The sequence below is a fragment of the Myiozetetes cayanensis genome, unplaced genomic scaffold, assembly GCF_022539395.1.
Source record: "Myiozetetes cayanensis isolate MyiCay16 unplaced genomic scaffold, myiCay2020 scf260, whole genome shotgun sequence".
Taxonomy (NCBI): Eukaryota; Metazoa; Chordata; class Aves; order Passeriformes; family Tyrannidae; genus Myiozetetes; species Myiozetetes cayanensis.
In genome coordinates this window covers 45,110-62,740 of record NW_026087478.1, presented here as the reverse complement: position 1 = coordinate 62,740, position 17,631 = coordinate 45,110, and the positions used below count along the sequence as shown (strand labels likewise).

The window sequence follows — 17,631 nt, the reverse complement described above, 5'->3', positions numbered from 1 at the left end:
AATCTTTTAGAGGTGTTTTTGGGGTTATTTTGGGATTTTTTAGAGTCGTTTTGGGGGTGTTTTTGTGAAATTTTAGGGCCGTTTTGAGGCATTTTCAGGTCTTTTTTTGGGTGGGAGAGGTTTGGGGCGATCTCACAATTTTGGGCAACCCCTTTTAGGTGTTTTTGGGGTGTTTTTGGGGGTGTTTTTGGGGGTTATTTTGGGTGTTTTTTAGAGGTGTTTTTGGGGGTGTTTGGAGATTTTTTTTGGGGTGTTTTGGGATTTTTTAGAGGTGTTTTTGGGGGTTATTTTGGGATTTTTTAGAGGCGTTTTGGGGGGGGGTTTAAGGATCGTTTTTGGGGTTATTTTGGGATTTTTTTTAAGGGTGTTTTGGGGGGTTTTTAGGGCCGTTTTTTGAGTTATTTTGGTTGTTTTTTAGGGGCGTTTTGGGGGTGTTTTGGTGTTTTCTAGTGGCATTTTGGGGGTGTTTTTGGGAAATTTTGAGGAGTTTTCAGGTCTTTTTTTTCAGGAACCTTTTTTTGGGGTGTTTTGGGGGGCTCTCCATAATTTTTGGGTAAACCCCACCCCTTTTTTTGGTTATTTTTGGCAGCCCCGCCCCCGTTACTTCCACGGGGGGGCGATTTTGGGGGACACCCTGGTGGTCCTGGGGGGCCGAACCGACGGCAGCGACTTCAGCAACGACCTCCTCCTCTACCAGACCCGCTGCAATTCCTGGCTGGGACCCCCCCACACCGGTGAGGGGACCCCCAAAAATTCGGGGAGGGGGTCCAGAAAAAAGAGCGCCCCAAAAAACCCCCGGGTGGGGGGGCTGGACCCCAAAAATGGGGAAAAAATGGGTGAAAATTGGTAAAAAATGGGTAAAAATCAGGCTGAGAGCCCAAAAATGGGGGGGGGTTGGGGGTCCTCGAAATTGGGGAGGGGTCCCAGAAATTTGAGGAGGGGGCTCAGAAAAAAGGGCACCCCAAAAAACCCCCGGGTGACCCCGAAAATGGGGGAGAAATGGGGGAAAATCGGGAAAAATGGTGGAAAATGGGGAAAAAAAGGGGGAAAATGGGTAAAAAAAGGGGGAAAAGGGGGGTTTTGGGGGTCCCAAAAATTTGGGGAGGGGTCCCAGAAAAAGGGCACCCAAAAACCCCGGGTGACCCCAAAATGGGGGAAAATGGGGGAAAAATGGGGAAAAGGGGGGGAAAAGGGGGGATTTGGGGGTCCCCGAAATTGGGGAGGGGTCCCAGAAATTTGGGGAGGGGTCCCAGAAAAAAGGGCACCCCAAAAAACCCCCGGGTGACCCCGAAAATGGGGGGAAAATGGGGGAAAAATGGGGGAAAATGGGTAAAAAATCAGGCTGAGAGCCCCAAAACGGGGTGGGGTTTTGGGGGTCTCCCGGGGTTAGGGGTCCCCAAAATTGGGGAGGGTCCCAGAAATTTGAGGAGGGGGCTCAGAAAAAGGGCACCCCAAAAAACCCCCGGGTGGGGGGGCTGGACCTCAAAAATGGGGGGAAAATGGGTAAAAAGGGGGGGAAAATGGGGAAAAATTGGGGAAAAGGGGGGGTTTGGGGGTCCCCAAAATTGGGGAGGGGTCCCAGAAATTTGAGGAGGGGGCTCAGAAAAAAGGGCACCCCAAAAAACCCCCGGGTGGGGGGGCTGGACCCCAAAAATGGGGGGAAAAATGGGTTAAAATGGGGAAAAATGGGGGAAAAGAGGAGAAAAAGGGGGGGAAAAGGGGTTTTGGGACCCCCCCACACCGGTGAGGGGACCCCCAAAAATTTGGGGAGGGGGCTCAGAAAAAAGAGCGCCCCAAAAAACCCCCGGGTGACCCCAAAAACGGGGGAGAAATGGGGAAAAAATGGGCTGAGACCCCAAAAATGGGGGGTTTGGGGGTCCCCGAAATTGGGGAGGGGTCCCAAAAATTTGGGGAGGGGGCTCAGAATTCGGGGGACCCCAAAAAACCCCCGGGTGGAGGGGCTGGACCTCAAAAATGGGGGGAAAATGGGGAAAAAGGGGGGGAAAATGGGGAAAAATTGGGGAAAAGGGGGTTTGGGGTCCCCGAAATTGGGGAGGGGTCCCAAAATTTGGGAGGGGGGCCCAGAATTCGGGGACCCCAAAAACCCCGGGTGACTCCAAAATGGGGGAAAATGGGTAAAAATGGGGGAAAAGGGAGGGAAATGGGGGGTTTTGGGGGTCCTCGAAATTGGGGAGGGGTCCCAAAAATTGGGGAGGGGTCCCAGAAATTGGGGAGGGGTCCCAAAATTTGGGGGAACCCAAAAAACCCCCGGGTGACCCCGAAAATGGGGGAAAAATGGGTAAAAAATGGGGGAAAAATGGGCAAAAAAGGGGGAAAAGGGGGGGAAAAGGGGGGATTTGGGGGTCCCCGAAATTGGGGAGGGGTCCCAAAAATTTGGGGAGGGGTCCCAAAAAAAAGGGCACCCCAAAAAACCCCCGGGTGGAGGGGCTGGACCTCGAAAAATGGGGGAAAATGGGTAAAAATGGGCTGAGACCCCAAAAATGGGGGTTTTGGGGTCTCCCAGGGTTTGGGGGTCCCCAGAAATTGGGAAGGGTCCCAAAAATTCGGGGAGGGGTCCCAAAAATTTGGGGAGGGGTCCCAGAAAAAAGAGCACCCCAAAAAAACCCCGGGTGGGGGCTGGACCTCGAAAATGGGGGGAAAATGGGTAAAAAATGGGCTGAGACCCCAAAAATGGGGGGTTTTGGGGGGTCTCCCGGGGGTTTGGGGGGTCCCTGAAATTGGGGAGGGGTCCCAAAATTCGGGGGACCCAAAAATACCCCCGGGTGACCCCGATAATGGGGGGGAAATGGGGAAAAATGGGTAAAAAATGGGGGAAAATGGGAAAAAATTGAGGAAAAATGGAGAAAAATTGCAAAAAAATTGGGTAAAAATTGGGAAAAAATTGGGAAAAAATGGGTAAAAATTGGGTAAAAAATGGGGCAAAAATGAGTAAAAATTGGTAAAAAATGGGTAAAAAATTGGAGGAAAATGGGTAAAAATTGGAAAAAAATTGGGTAAAAATTGGGAAAAAATGGGCAAAAATTGGAAAAAAATGGTGTAAAAAATGGGCAAAAATTGGAAAAAAATGGTGTAAAAAATGGGGGAAAATTGGGAAAAAATGGGAAAAAAATGGGGGAAAATTGGGGAAACAATTGGTAAAAATGGGGAAAATTGGGAAAAAATGGGGAATAAAATGGGAAAAAATTGGGGAAAAAATGGGTAAATATTGGGGAAAAAGTAGGTAAAAATGGGCAAAAATGGGAGAAAAATGGTGGGAAAATGGGTAAAAATTGAGGAAAAATGGAGAAAAATTGCAAAAAAATTGGGAGAAAATGGGTAAAAAATTGGGGAAAAATGGGTAAAAAATTGGGGAAAATTGAGTAAAAATGGGGAAAAAAATGGGGTAAAAATGGAGAAAAAATGGGAAAAAAGGGGTAAAAATTTGGAAAAAATTGGGAAAAATTGGGTAAAAATGGAGAAAAATTGGGAAAAAAATTGGGAAAAAATGAGGGAAAAATGGGTAAAAAATAGGAAAAAAAATGGGGAAAAAATGGGAAAAAATGGACAAAAATCGGGAAAAATATGGGCAAAAATTGGGAAAAAAATGAGGGAAAAATGGGTAAAAAATAGGAAAAAAATGGGAAAAAAATGGGAAAAAATGGAGAAAAATTGGGGAAAAATGGGTAAAAATTGGAAAAAATTGGGTAAAAAATTGGGGAAAAATGGACAAAAATTGCAAAAAAATTGGGTAAAAATTGGGAAAAAAATGGGTAAAAATTGGGAAAAAATGGACAAAAATTGGGTAAAAATTGGAAAAAAATTGGGAAAAAAATGTTTAAAAAATGGGCAAAAATTGGGGAAAAACTGGGCAAAAATTGGGTAATATTGGGAAAAAGTTGGGTAAAAATGGGGGGAAATTGGGTAAAAATTGGAAAAAAATTGGGTAAAAATTGGGTAAAAATGGGGAAAAAATGAGCAAAAATTTGGTAAAAAATGAGGGAAAAATGGGTAAAAATAGGAAAAAAATTGGGAAAAAAATGGGAAAAAATGGAGAAAAATTGGGGAAAAAATGGGAAAAAAACTGGGAAAAAAAATGGGGTAAAATGGGTAAAAAATGAGGCAAAAAAGAGTAAAAATGGTGCTGAGACCCCAAATTTCCCCCTTTTTTTTAGATAACTCCACGGTGGGCCCCCCCATGCCGGGGGCCGTGGACTCCGCCCTGGCCGAGGCCGGGGGCCTCTCTTGTCTCGGGGCTCTGGGAGGGCCCTGGGGGGCTCAAAAATGGGGAAAAAAATGGGCAAAAATTGGGGAAAAATGGGTAAAAAATGGGAAAAAATGGTGCTGAGACCCCAAATTTCCCCTTTTTTTTTTAGATAACTCCACGGTGGGCCCCCCCATGCCGGGGGCCGTGACCCCCGCCCTGGCCGAGGCCGGGGGCTCTCTTGTCTCGGGGCTCGGGAGGGCCCTGGGGGGCTCAAAAATGGGGAAAAAAATGGGCAAAAATTGGGGAAAAATGGGAAAAAAATGGGATACAAATGGAGAAAAAATGGGGAAAAAATGGGTAAATATTGGGGAAAAAAAAAAGGGTAAAAATTGGAAAAAAATGGGGTAAAAATGGGGAAAAAAAATGGGAAAAAATGGGTAAAAATGGGAAAAATTGAGTAAAAATGGGGAAAAATTGGCAATAATTGGGGAAAAAAAGGGGGAAAAATGGCCAAAAATTGGGGGAAAATGAGTAAAAATTGGGAAAAAAATGGGAAAAAACTGGGGACAAAATGGGAAAAAATTAGGAAAAAATTGGGTAAAAATGGGGGGGAAATTGGGGAAAAAATGAGTAAAATTGGGTAAAAAATGAAGGAAAAATGGGTAAAAATTAGGAAAAAATTGGAAAAAAATTGGGCAAAAATTGGGAAAAAATTGGGAATAAAATGGGGAAAAAAATGGGAAAAAAATAGGTAAAAAATGAAGGAAAAATTGGTAAAAATTGGGAAAAAATGAGCAAAAAATTTGGGAAATTGTGGTTCCTGACCCAAAATCCCCTCTTTTTTCCCCAGCTAACTCCACGGTGGGCCCCCCCATGCCGGGGGCCGTGACCCCCGCCCTGGCCGAGGCCAAGGGGGGGCTTTGGGGGGGTACCAAAAATTCGGGGACCCTAAAGATGGGGAAAAATTGGGAAAAAATTGGGAAAAAATAGGAAAAAATTGGGGAAAAAATGGGCAAAAAATGCAAAAAAATTGGGCAAAAATTGAGGAAAAATTGGGAAAAATTGGGGAAAAATTGGGCAAAAATTGGGGAAAAAATGGGTAAATATTGGGGAAAAAATAGGTAAAAATGGGGAAAAATTGGGAAAAAATGGGGAATAAAATGGGGAAAAATTGGGAAAAAATGGGAAAAAATGGGGAAAAAATGGGCAAAAATTGGGGAAAAATTGGGAAAAAATGGGCAAAAATGGGGGAAAAAATGGTGGGAAAATGGGTAAAAATTGAGGAAAAATGGAGAAAAATTGCAAAAAAATTGGGACAAAGTGGGTAAATATTGGGGAAAAAGTCGGTAAAAATGGGTAAAAATTGAGTAAAAATGGGGAAAAAATGGGAAAAAACTGGGCAAAAAATGGATAAAAAATGGGGGGAAAATTGGAAAAAAATGGGGAAAAATTGAGTAAAAATGGGGAAAAAAATGGGGTAAAAATGGAGAAAAAATTGGAAAAATATGGGCAAAAATTGGGAAAAAAATGAGGGAAAAATGGGTAAAAAATAGGAAAAAAATGGGAAAAAAATGGGAAAAAATGGAGAAAAATTGGGGAAAAATGGGTAAAAAATGGGAAAAATGGTGCTGAGACCCCAAATTTCCCCTTTTTTTTTTCAGATAACTCCACGGTGGGCCCCCCCATGCCGGGGGCCGTGACCCCCGCCCTGGCCGAGGCCGGGGGGCTCCTCTTTGTCTCGGGGGGCTTCTCGGGGAGGGCCCTGGGGGGCTCAAAAATGGGGAAAGAATGGGCAAAAATTGGGGAAAAATGGGAAAAAAATGGGATACAAATGGAGAAAAAATGGGGAAAAAATGGGTAAATATTGGGGAAAAAAAAAAGGGTAAAAATTGGAAAAAAATGGGGTAAAAATGGGGAAAAAAAATGGGAAAAAATGGGTAAAAATGGGAAAAATTGAGTAAAAATGGGGAAAAATTGGCAATAATTGGGGAAAAAAAGGGGGAAAAATGGCCAAAAATTGGGGGAAAATGAGTAAAAATTGGGAAAAAAATGGGAAAAAACTGGGGACAAAATGGGAAAAAATGGTGGTAAAATGGGTAAAAATTGGAAAAAAATTGGGTAAAAATTGAGTAAAAATGGGGTAAAAATTGGAAAAAAATGGGCAAAAATTGGAAAAAAATTGGGAAAATTGAGTAAAAATGGGGAAAAAAATGGGGTAAAAATTGGGTAAAAATTAGGGAAAAATGGGAAAAAACTGGGCAAAAATTGGGTAAAAATTGGGAAACAAATGGTTAAAAATTGGGAAAAAATTGGAAAAAAATGGGCAAAAATTGGGAAAAAAAATGGATAAAAAATGGGGTAAAATGGGTAAAAAAATGGGAAAAAAATGAGCAAAAATGGAGTTTTTGACCCAAATCCCCCCTTTTTTTTTTAGATAACTCCACGGTGGGCCCCCCCATGCCGGGGGCCGTGACCCCCGCCCTGGCCGAGGCCGGGGGGCTCCTCTTTGTCTCGGGGGGCTTCTCGGGGAGGGCCCTGGGGGGCTTTTGGAGCCTGAGGGTCCCCCCCGAGCCCTGCCTGGCCCTGGGGACCCCCCAGCTCTGCCTCGGGGCGGGGGCCGCCTGTGCCTGGTGTGGGGGGCAGTGCCGGGGGGCTGAGGAGGCTCAGAGGTGAGATTTGGGGGGTTAATTTGGGTTTAATTGGGATTTATTTGGGTTAAATTGGGATTTTTGGATTTTTTGGGGTTTTTGGGTCCTGGGGGTTTCGGGGTTTAATTTGGAATAATTTGAATTAAATTGTATTTAATTTTGGATTAAATTGGGATTTATTGGGGGTTTTTGGGTCCTGGGGGATTTGGGGGTTTTGGGGGATTTGGGGGTTTAATTGGGATTAAATTGGGTTTAATTTGAATTAAATTGGGATTTATTGGGGATTTTTGGGTCCTGGGGTTTAATTTGAATTAATTTGGATTTAATTTGATTAAATTGGGATTTTTGGGTCCTGGGGGTTTAATTGGGATTAAATTGTGATTTTTGGGTCCTGGGGGATTTGGGGGGTTTGGGGCCTGTGCTTGGTGTGGGGGGAGCTGTCGGGGGCTGAGGAGGCTCAAGGGTGAGATTTGGGGGGGTTAAATTGAATTAATTTGGGTTTAAATGGGATTTATTGGGGGTTTTTTGGGTCCTGGGGGGGATTTGGGGGGTTTAATTTGAATTAAATTGGGATTTTTTGGGTCCTGGGGGGGTTTAATTTGAATTAAATTGGGATTTTTTGGGTCCTGGGGGGGTTTAATTTGAATTAAATTGGGATTTTTTGGGTCCTAGGGGGTTTAATTTGAATTAATTTGGATTTAATTTGAATTAATTTGGATTTAATTTGGATTAAATTGGGATTTATTGGGGGTTTTTGGGTCCTGGGGGATTTGAGGGGTTTGGGGGCCTGTGCTTGGTGTGGGGGGCAGTGCCGGGGGGCTGAGGAGGCTCAAAGGTGAGAGTTAATTGGGGTTAATTGGGATTAATTGGGTCCTGGGGGAGTTTAATTTGGGTTAAATTGGGATTTATTGGGGATTTTTTGGGTCCTGGGGGGATTTGGGGGTTTTTGGGGGTTTGGGGGTTTAATTTGGATTAAATTTGGTTTAATTTGGATTAAATTGGGATTTATTGGGGGTTTTTTGGGTCCTGGGGGGGTTTAATTTGAATTAATTTGGATTTAATTTGAATTAAATTGGGATTTTTGGGTCCTGGGGGTTTAATTTGGATTAAATTGGGATTTATTGGGGTTTTTGGGTCCTGGGGGTCTGGGGGGTTTGGGGGTTTAATTTGAATTAATTTGGATTTAATTTGAATTAATTTGAATTTAATTTTGATTAAATTGGGATTTATTGGGGTTTTTGGGTCCTGGGGATTTGGGGGTCTAAAAGGGGTTTTGGGTGGATTTGGGGGATTTGGGACTGTTTTTTTTTTTGGAGGATGTGATTGAGGATAAATTTAAATGCAAATGAGGTGCAAATTTTATGCAAATGAGATGTAAATTAACTCTGAACCCTCCCCCAGCCTGGGGTGCTCCCCCTCCCTCCCCTGCGCCCCTCCCCCGGGACCCCCAGGACTGTCGGAGGCTCCGGAGCTGCAGCGAATGCCTGGCCAGGCACCCCTCATGGGGGAGGTGAGACCCCAAAAAACCCCCCCAGAGTGACCCAAAATCACCCAAAATTAACCCAAAAAAAATCCAAAAAAATCCTGATTTTTTAGGACCAAAAAAACCCAAAAATGACCCAAAAGCACCAAAAAAACCCAAAAACCCCAAAACCCCACCTGGGACCCCCAAAATCCACCCAGAGACCCCCAAACCCCCCAAAATGACCCAAAATCACCAAAAATAACCCAAAAAAATCTGAATTTTTAAGACCCAAAAAATCCCCGATAAATCCCAATTTAATCCAAATTAAATCCAAATTAATTCAAATTAAACCCCCCAGGACCCAAAAAATCCCCAATAAATCCCAATTTAATCCAAATTAAATCCAAATTAAATTCGAATTAAATTCAAATTAATCCAAATCAAATCCAAATTAAATCCAAATTAAATCCAAATTAATTCAAATTAAACCCCCCAGGACCCAAAAAACCCCCAATAAATCCCAATTTAATCCGAATTAAATCCAAATTAAATCCAAATTAATCCAAATTAAACCCCCCAGGACGCAAAAAATCCCCCAAAAATCCCAATTTAATCCAAATTAAATCCAAAATAAATTCAAATTAACTCCCAGGACCCAAAAACCCCAATTAAATCCCAATTTAATCCGAATTAAATCCAAATTAAATCCAAATTAATTCAAATTAAACCCCCCAGGACCCAAAAAATCCCCAAAAAATCCGCAATAAATCCGAATTAAATCCGAATTAAATCCAAATTAAATCCGAATTAATCCAAATTAAACCATCCAAACCCCCCCAGGACCCCAAAAAATCCCCAAAAAATCCCCCAAAAAATCCCCAATAAATCCCAATTTAATCCGAATTAAATCCAATTTAATTCAAATTAAATTCAGATTAATCGAAATTAAATTCAAATTAAATTCAAATTAAATTCAAATTAATCCAAATTAACCCCCGTCAAACCCCTCCCAGGACCCAAAAAATCCCCAATAAATCCCAATTTAATCCGAATTGAATTCATATTAAAATTCAAAGTGAACCCCCCCAGGACCCAAAAAATCCCAATTAAATTCAAATTAAATTCAAATTAAATTCAAATTAAATCCAAATTAATCCAAATTAAACCCCAAAGGACCCAAAAAATCCCAATTAAATTCAAATTTAATCCGAATTAAATCCGAATTAATTCAAATTAAACCCCCCAAAACTCAACCAAACCTCCCCAAATTTTTTCTGGGACAATTCTAACCCCCAAATTTCATATTTCCAGGCTCCCCTGGTGTGTAAGTGGTGCCCCAACTGCCCCTCGGGGCGGGGGGCTCGTGCCGCCGGGAGAACGACTGAGAGACCCCCCCGGAGCCCCCCAAAATCCACCCCCCCAGCACCCAAAACATCCCAGTTTCATTCGAATTCAATTCAGATTTATTCAAATTCAATTCAGATTAATTCGAATTGAATTCAGATTAATCCAAATTAAATTCAAATTAAATTCAAATTAATCCAAATTAAATTCAAATTAGTTCAAATTCAATTGAAATGAATCCAAATTAAATCCAAATTAATTCAAATTAAATCCAAATTAATTCAAATTAAACCCCCCCAGGACCCCAAAAAATCCCCAAAAAATCCAAAAAAAATCCCCAATAAATCCCAATTTAATCCGAATTAAATTCGAATTAATTCAAATTAAATTCAAATTAATGTAAATTAAATTCAAATTAATTCGAATTAAATTCAAATTAATTCAAATTAACCCCCCCCAAATCCCCCCCAGGACCCAATAAATCCCAATTTAATCCAAATTAAACCCCAAAGGACCCAAAAAATCCCCAATAAATCCCAATTTAATCCGAATTAAATCCAAATTAATTCAAATTAAACTCCCAAACCCCCCAAATCCCCCCTCAAATTTTTCTGGACCCCCTAACGCTGATTTTTCCCCAAAGGCTCCTGGCGTGTAAGTGGTGCACCAACTGCCCGTCGGGGCTGTGCATCGGGGCGGGGGGCTCGTGCCGCCGGGAGAACGACTGAGAGACCCCCCCGGAGCCCCCCAAAATCCACCCCCCCAGCATCCAAAACATCCCAGTTTCATTCGAATTCAATCCAGATTAATTCAAATTCAATTCAGATTAATTCGAATTCAATTCAGATTAATTCGAATTCAATTCAAATTCAATTCAAATTAATTCAAATTAAATTCAGATTAATCCAAATTAAATTCAAATTAGTTCAAATTCAATTGAAATTAATCCAAATTAAATCAAAATTAATTCAAATCAAATTCAAATTAAATCCAAATTCAATTCAAATTAGTTCAAATTCAATTGAAATTAATTCAAATTAAATCCAAATTAAATCCAAATTAAATCCAATTTAATTCAAATTAAACCCCCCAGGACCCCAAAAACCCCCCAATAAATCCCCAATAAATCCCAATTTAATCCGAATTAAATTTGAATTAATTCAAATTAAATTCAAATTAATTCGAATTAAATCCAAATTAAATTCAAATTAAACCCCCCCCAGGACCCAAAAAATCCCCAATAAATCCCAATTTAATTCAAATTAAACCCCCCCAGGACCCAAAAAATCCCCAATAAATCCCAATTTAATCCGAATTAAATCCGACTAATTCAAATTAAACCCCCAAAACTCAACCAAACCCCCAAATTTTTTCTGGGACCCCCCTAACGCTGATTTTTCCCCCCCAAAGGCTCCCCTGGCGTGTAAGTGGTGCACCAACTGCCCGTCGGGGCTGTGCATCGGGGCGGGGGGCTCGTGCCGCCGGGAGAACGACTGAGAGACCCCCGGAGCCCCCAAAATCCACTCCCCAGCACCCAAAACATCCCAGTTTCATTCGAATTCAATCCAGATTAATTCAAATTCAATTCAGATTAATTCGAATTAAATCAAAATTAATTCAAATTAAATTTAAATTAATCCAAATTAAATTCAGATTAATTCAAATTCAATTCAAATTAAATTCAAATTAGTTCAAATAAAATTCAGATTAATTCAAATTCAATTCAAATTAGTTCAAATTCAATTGAAATTAATCCAAATTAAATCAAAATTAATTCAAATCAAATTCAAATTAAATCCAAATTAAATCCAATTTAAATCAAATTAAACCCCCCAGGACCCAAAAAATCCCCAATAAATCCCAATTTAATCCGAATTAAATCCGAATTAATCCAAATTAAACCCTCCCAAATCCCCCCCAGGACCTAAAAAATCCCAATTTAATCCAAATTAAAACCAAAGTAAATCCAAATTAATCCAAATTAAACCCCCCAGGACCCAAAAAATCCCAATTAAATTCGAATTAAATCCGAATTAAATTCGAATTAATTCAAATTAAATCCAAATTAATTCAAATTAACCCCCCCAAATCCCCCCCAGGACAATTCTAACCCCCAAATTTCATATTTCCAGGCTCCCCTGGCGTGTAAGTGGTGCACCAACTGCCCGTCGGGGCTGTGCATCGGGGCGGGGGGCTCGTGCCGCCGGGAGAACGATTGCCGCATCAACCAGCGCGAGATCCGCGCCCCCCAGAACTGCTCCGAGGCCGCCTGTGCTGCCCCCGACTGCCCCAGGTGTGCCAGGGCGGGCAGGTGCATGTGGACCAGGCAGTTCAAGAGGACAGGTGAGGATTTGGGGGGGTTTGGGGAGGTTAATTTTAATTAATTTGGGTTTAATTTGGATTTAATTCGAATTTAATTCGGATTTAATTCGGATTAAATTGGGATTTATTGGGGATTTTTGGGGTCCTGGGGGGATTTAATTTGAATTAATTTGGATTTAATTCGAATTTTATTTGAATTAAATTTGGATTTTTTGGGTCCTGGGGGGGTTTAATTTGAATTAATTTGGATTTAATTTGAATTTAATTTGGATTTAATTCGGATTAAATTGGGATTTATTGGGGATTTTTTGGGTCCTGGGGGTTTAATTTGGATTAAATTGGGATTTATTGGGGATTTTTTGGGTCCTGGGGGGTTTAATTTGGATTAATTTGGATTTAATTTGAATTTAATTCGAATTTAATTTGAATTACATTGGGATTTATTGGGGATTTTTTGGGTCCTGGGGGGTTTAATTTGGATTTAATTTGAATTAATATGAATTTAATTTGTATTTAATTTGTATTTAATTTGAACGTAATTTGAATTAATTTGGATTTAATTCGGATTAAATTGGGATTTATTGGGCAATTTTTGGTGTCCTGGGGGGGATTTGGGGGTTTGGGGGTCTCCTGCGCCGCCCCCGACTGCCCCAGGTGTGCCAGGGCCGGCAGGTGCATGTGGACCAGGCAGTTCAAGAGGACAGGTAATCATTAATTTGAATTTTATTTGAATTAATTTGAATTTTATTTGAATTAATTTGGGTTTAATTCGAATTAATTTGAATTTTTTTTGGATTTAATTTGAATTAAATTGGGATTTATTGGGGATTTTTTGGGGTCCTGGGGGGGATTTGGGGGGTTTAATTTGAATTGATTTGGATTTAATTTGGATTTAATTTGAATTTATTTGAATTTAATTTGGATTTAATTTGAATTAATTTGAATTTAATTTGAATTAGTTTGAATTTTATTTGAATTAATTCGACTTTAATTCGAATTAAATTGGGATTTATTGGGGATTTTTTGGGTCCTGGGGGGGTTTAATTTGAATTAATTTGGATTTAATTTGGATTTAATTTGAATTTAATTTGGATTTAATTTGAATTTAATTCGGATTAAATTGGGATTTTGGGGGGATTTTTTGGGGTCCTGGGGGGCATTTGGGGTCAATTTGAGTGAGTTTGGGGTTGATTCGTCCCCGTCTCACCTGTGCCCACCTGTGCCCAGGTGCTTTTGGGGACCAGTAGGGACCAATAGGGACCTCTAGGGACCAGTAGGGACCAGTAGAAACCAGTAGGAACCAATAGGAACCAGTAGGGACCAGTAGGAACCAGTGGAACCAAACTGGGCGTGTCCCAGCTCACCTGTGCCCACCTTTGCCCAGGTGAGACCTGGCACAACCTGACCTGTGCCCAGGTGCTTTTGGGGACCAGTAGGGACCTCTGGGGACCAGTAGGAACCAGTAGGAATCAGTAGGGACCACCAGGACCCAACTGGGCATGTTCCATCTCACCTGTGCCCACCTGTGCCCAGGTGAGACCTGGCACAACCTGACCTGTGCCCAGGTGCTTTTGGGGACCAGTAGGGACCAATAGGGACCAGGTGGGACCTCTGGAAACCAGTAGGGACCACTGGGACCAAACTGGGAGCGTTCTCTCCCCATTTACCTGTGCCACCTCACCTGTGCCCACCTGTGCCCAGGTGAGACCTGGCACAACCTGACCTGTGCCCAGGTGCTTTCGGGGACCAGTAGGGACCAGTTAGGACCTCTGCAAACCAGTAGGGACCAGTAGGAACCAGTAGGGACCACTGGGACCCAACTGGGCATGTTCCACCTCACCTGTGCCCACCTCACCTGTGCCCACCTGTGCCCAGGTTAAGATGGGCTGGGGGTCCAGTAGGCACCAGTAGGGACCAATAGGGACCACGTGGGACCTCTGGGGACCAGTAGGAACCAGTAGGGACCAGTAGGGAGCACTGGGACCCAACTGGGAGTGTTCCACCTCACCTGTGCCCACCTCACCTGTGCCCACCTGTGCCCAGGTGAGACCTGGCACAACCTGACCTTTGCTCAGGTGCTTTTGGGGACCAGTAGGGACCAATAGGGACCTCTGGAAACCAGTAGGGACCAGTAGGAACCAGTAGGGACCAAACTGGGCATGTCCCATCTTACCTGTGCCATCTTACCTCACCTGTGCCCACCTGTGCCCAGGTGAGACAGGCTGGGGGATCCAGTAGGCACCAGTTAGGACCTCTAGAAACCAGTAGGAACCAATAGGAACCAATAGAAACCAGTAGGAACCAGTAGGCACCAGTGGAACCAAACTGGGAGCGTTCCTTCCCCATTTACCTGTGCCACCTCACCTGTGCCCACCTGTGCCCAGGTGAGACCTGGCACAACCTGACCTGTGCCCAGGTGCTTTTGGGGACCAGTAGGGACCTCTGGGGACCAGTAGGGACCAATAGGGACCAGTAGGGACCACTGGAACCAAACTGGGCGTGTGCCACCTCACCTGTGCCCACCTGTGCCCACCTGTGCCATCTCACCTGTGCCCAGGTGAGACGCGCCGCATCCTGAGCGTGCAGCCGAGCTACGCCTGGACGTGCTTCAGCCACTCCCTGCTCAACGTGTCCCACCTGTGCCCCCTGTGCCACCTCACCTGTGCCCACCTATCCTATCTTACCTGTGCCCACCTCACCTGTGCCCAGGTGCTTTTGGGGACCAGTAGGGACCAATAGGAACCAGTAGGGACCAGTAGGGACCAGTAGGAACCAGTAGGAACCAGTAGGGACCAATAGGAACCAATACGAACCAGTAGGAACCAGTTGGGACCACCAGGACCCAACTGGGAGTGTTCCATCTTACCTGTGCCCACCTGTGCCCAGGTGAGACCTGGCACAACCTGACCTGTGCTCAGGTGCTTTTGGGGACCACTTAGGACCTGTAGGGACCACTAGGAACCAGTAGGAACCAGTAGGGACCTCTGGAACCAAACTGGGCATGTCCCATCTTACCTGTGCCCACCTCACCTGTGCCCACCTGTGCCCAGGTGAGACAGGCTGGGGGATCCAGTAGGCACCAGTAGGGACCAGTAGGGACCAGTAGGGACCCCTGTGGAGCACCAGGACCCAACTGGGAGTGTTCCATCTTACCTGTGCCCATCTCACCTGTGCCCACCTGTGCCACCTGTGCCCAGGTGAGACCTGACCTTTGCTCAGGTGCTTTTGGGGACCACTTATGACCTGTAGGGACCAGTAGGAACCAGTAGGGACCAGTTGGGACCACCAGGACCCAACTGGGAGTGTTCCACCTCACCTGTGCCCACCTGTGCCCACCTGTGCCATCTCACCTGTGCCCAGGTGCTTTTGGGGACCAGTAGGGACCAGGTGGGACCTCTGGGGACCAGTAGGGACCAATAGGAACCAGTAGGGACCAGTAGGAACCAGTAGGGACCACCAGGACCCAACTGGGAGTGTTCCACCTCACCTGTGCCCACCTGTGCCCAGGTGAGACCTGGCACAACCTGACCTTTGCCCAGGTGCTTTTGGGGACCAGTAGGGACCAATAGGCACCAGGTGGGACCTCTGGAAACCAGTAGGAACCAGTGGAACCCAACTGGGAGCATTCCCTCCCCATTTACCTGTGCCACCTCACCTGTGCCCACCTGTGCCCAGGTGAGACCTGACCTTTGCCCAGGTGCTTTTGGGGACCACTTAGGACCTGTAGGGACCAATAGGAACCAGTAGGAACCACTGGGACCAAACTGGGAGCATTCCCTCCCCATTTACCTGTGCCACCTCACCTGTGCCCACCTGTGCCCACCTGTGCCACCTCACCTGTGCCCAGGTGCTTTTGGGGACCAGTAGGGACCAGGTGGGACTTCTGGGGACCAGGTAGGACCTCTGGAAACCTGTAGGGACCAGTAGGAACCAGTAGGGACCAGTAGGAACCAGTGGAACCAAACTGGGCGTGTCCCAGCTTACCTGTGCCCACCTGTGCCCAGGTGAGACCTGGCACAACCTGACCTGTGCCCAGGTGCTTTTGGGGACCACTTAGGACCTCTGTGGACCAGTAGGAACCACTGGGACCAAACTGGGGGGGTTCTCTCCCCATTTACCTGTGCCACCTGACCTGTGCCACCTCACCTGTGCCCACCTGTGCCCACCTGTGCCCAGGTGAGACGGGCTGGGGGTCCAGTAGGAACCAGGTGGGACCTCTGGGGACCAGTAGGGACCACTGGGGACCCCTGTGGACCACTGGAACCAAACTGGGCATGTCCCATCTTACCTGTGCCCATCTTACCTGTGCCCACCTGTGCCCACCTGTGCCCAGGTGAGACGGGCTGGGGGGTCCAGTAGGCACCAGTAGGGACCAGTAGGGACCTCTGTGGAGCACCAGGACCCAACTGGGAGTGTTCCACCTCACTTGTCGTACCTGTGCCCACCTCACCTGTGCCCACCTGTGCCCACCTGACCTGTGCCATCTCACCTGTGCCCAGGTGAGACGCGGCGCATCCTGAGCGTGCAGCCGAGCTATGCCTGGACGTGCTTCAGCCACTCCCTGCTCAACGTGTCCCCCATGCCCGTGGAGTCGGCGCCGCCCCTGCCCTGCCCCTCCCCCTGCCACCTGCAGCCCACCTGCCTCGCCTGCCTGAGCTCACCTGGAGCCGACGGGGGGTGGCAGCACTGCCAGTGGAGCACGGCACTGCAGCAGGTAAATGGGGTTGGATTAATTTGGGTTTAATTTGGATTTAATTCAGATTTAATTTGATTTTAATTTGGATTTAATTCGGATTAAATTTGGATTTAATTTGGATTTTATTTGGATTTATTGGGGATTTTATTTGGATTTTATTCGATTAAATTGGGATTTAATTTGGATTTAATTTGGATTAAATTGGGATTTATTTGGATTTTATTTGGATTAAATTGGGATTTAATTTGGATTTAATTTGGATTTAATTTGAATTTAATTTGGATTTAATTTGGATTTTATGTGGATTTAATCTGAATTTAATCTGAATTTAATTTGAATTTGATTTGAATTTAATTTCAATCTAATGTGAATTTAATTTGAATTTAATTTGGGATTTAATTTGGATTAAATTTGGATTTAATTTGAATTTAATTTGGATTTAATTTGGATTTAATTTGGATTTAATTTGGATTTAATTCGGATTTAATTTGAATTAAATTCAGATTTAATTTGAATTTAATTTGGGATTTAATTTGGACTTAATTTGGATTTAATTCAAATTAAATTGAATTTAATTTGAAATTAATTTGGATTTAATTTCAATTTAATTTGGATTTAATTTGGATTTAATTTGGATTAAATTGGGATTTAATTTGGATTAAATTGGGATTTACTGGGGATTTTTTGGGTCCTGGGGAGGTTTGGGGTGCTGGCAGCACTGCCAGTGGAGCACGGCACTGCAGCAGGTAAATGGGGTTGGATTAATTTGGGTTTAATTTGGATTTAATTTGAGTTTAATTTGATTTTAATTTGGATTTAATTCGGATTTAATTTGGATTTAATTTGGATTTATTGGGGATTTTATTTGGATTTAATTTGGATTTTATTCGGATTAAATTGGGATTTAATTTGGATTTAATTTGGATTTAATTCGGATTAATTTCAATTTAAT

General features: G+C 43.8%; 1 protein-coding gene across 1 annotated transcript in view; it reads left to right on the top strand.

Moving 5' to 3' along the window:
• Positions 1-472: 472 nt before the first annotated feature.
• Positions 473-17,631, top strand: part of LOC126643283 (uncharacterized) — a gene marked incomplete at its 5' end in the record, with an annotated part of 49,916 nt that continues 32,757 nt past the window's right edge. Inside the window, 5 exons of the mRNA XM_050321531.1 lie at positions 473-734; positions 6,639-6,873; positions 11,072-11,084; positions 11,794-12,004; positions 16,483-16,697. Of these exons, the coding sequence (XP_050177488.1) occupies positions 473-734; positions 6,639-6,873; positions 11,072-11,084; positions 11,794-12,004; positions 16,483-16,697 (936 nt within the window). The remainder of the gene's footprint in view (positions 735-6,638; positions 6,874-11,071; positions 11,085-11,793; positions 12,005-16,482; positions 16,698-17,631) is intronic.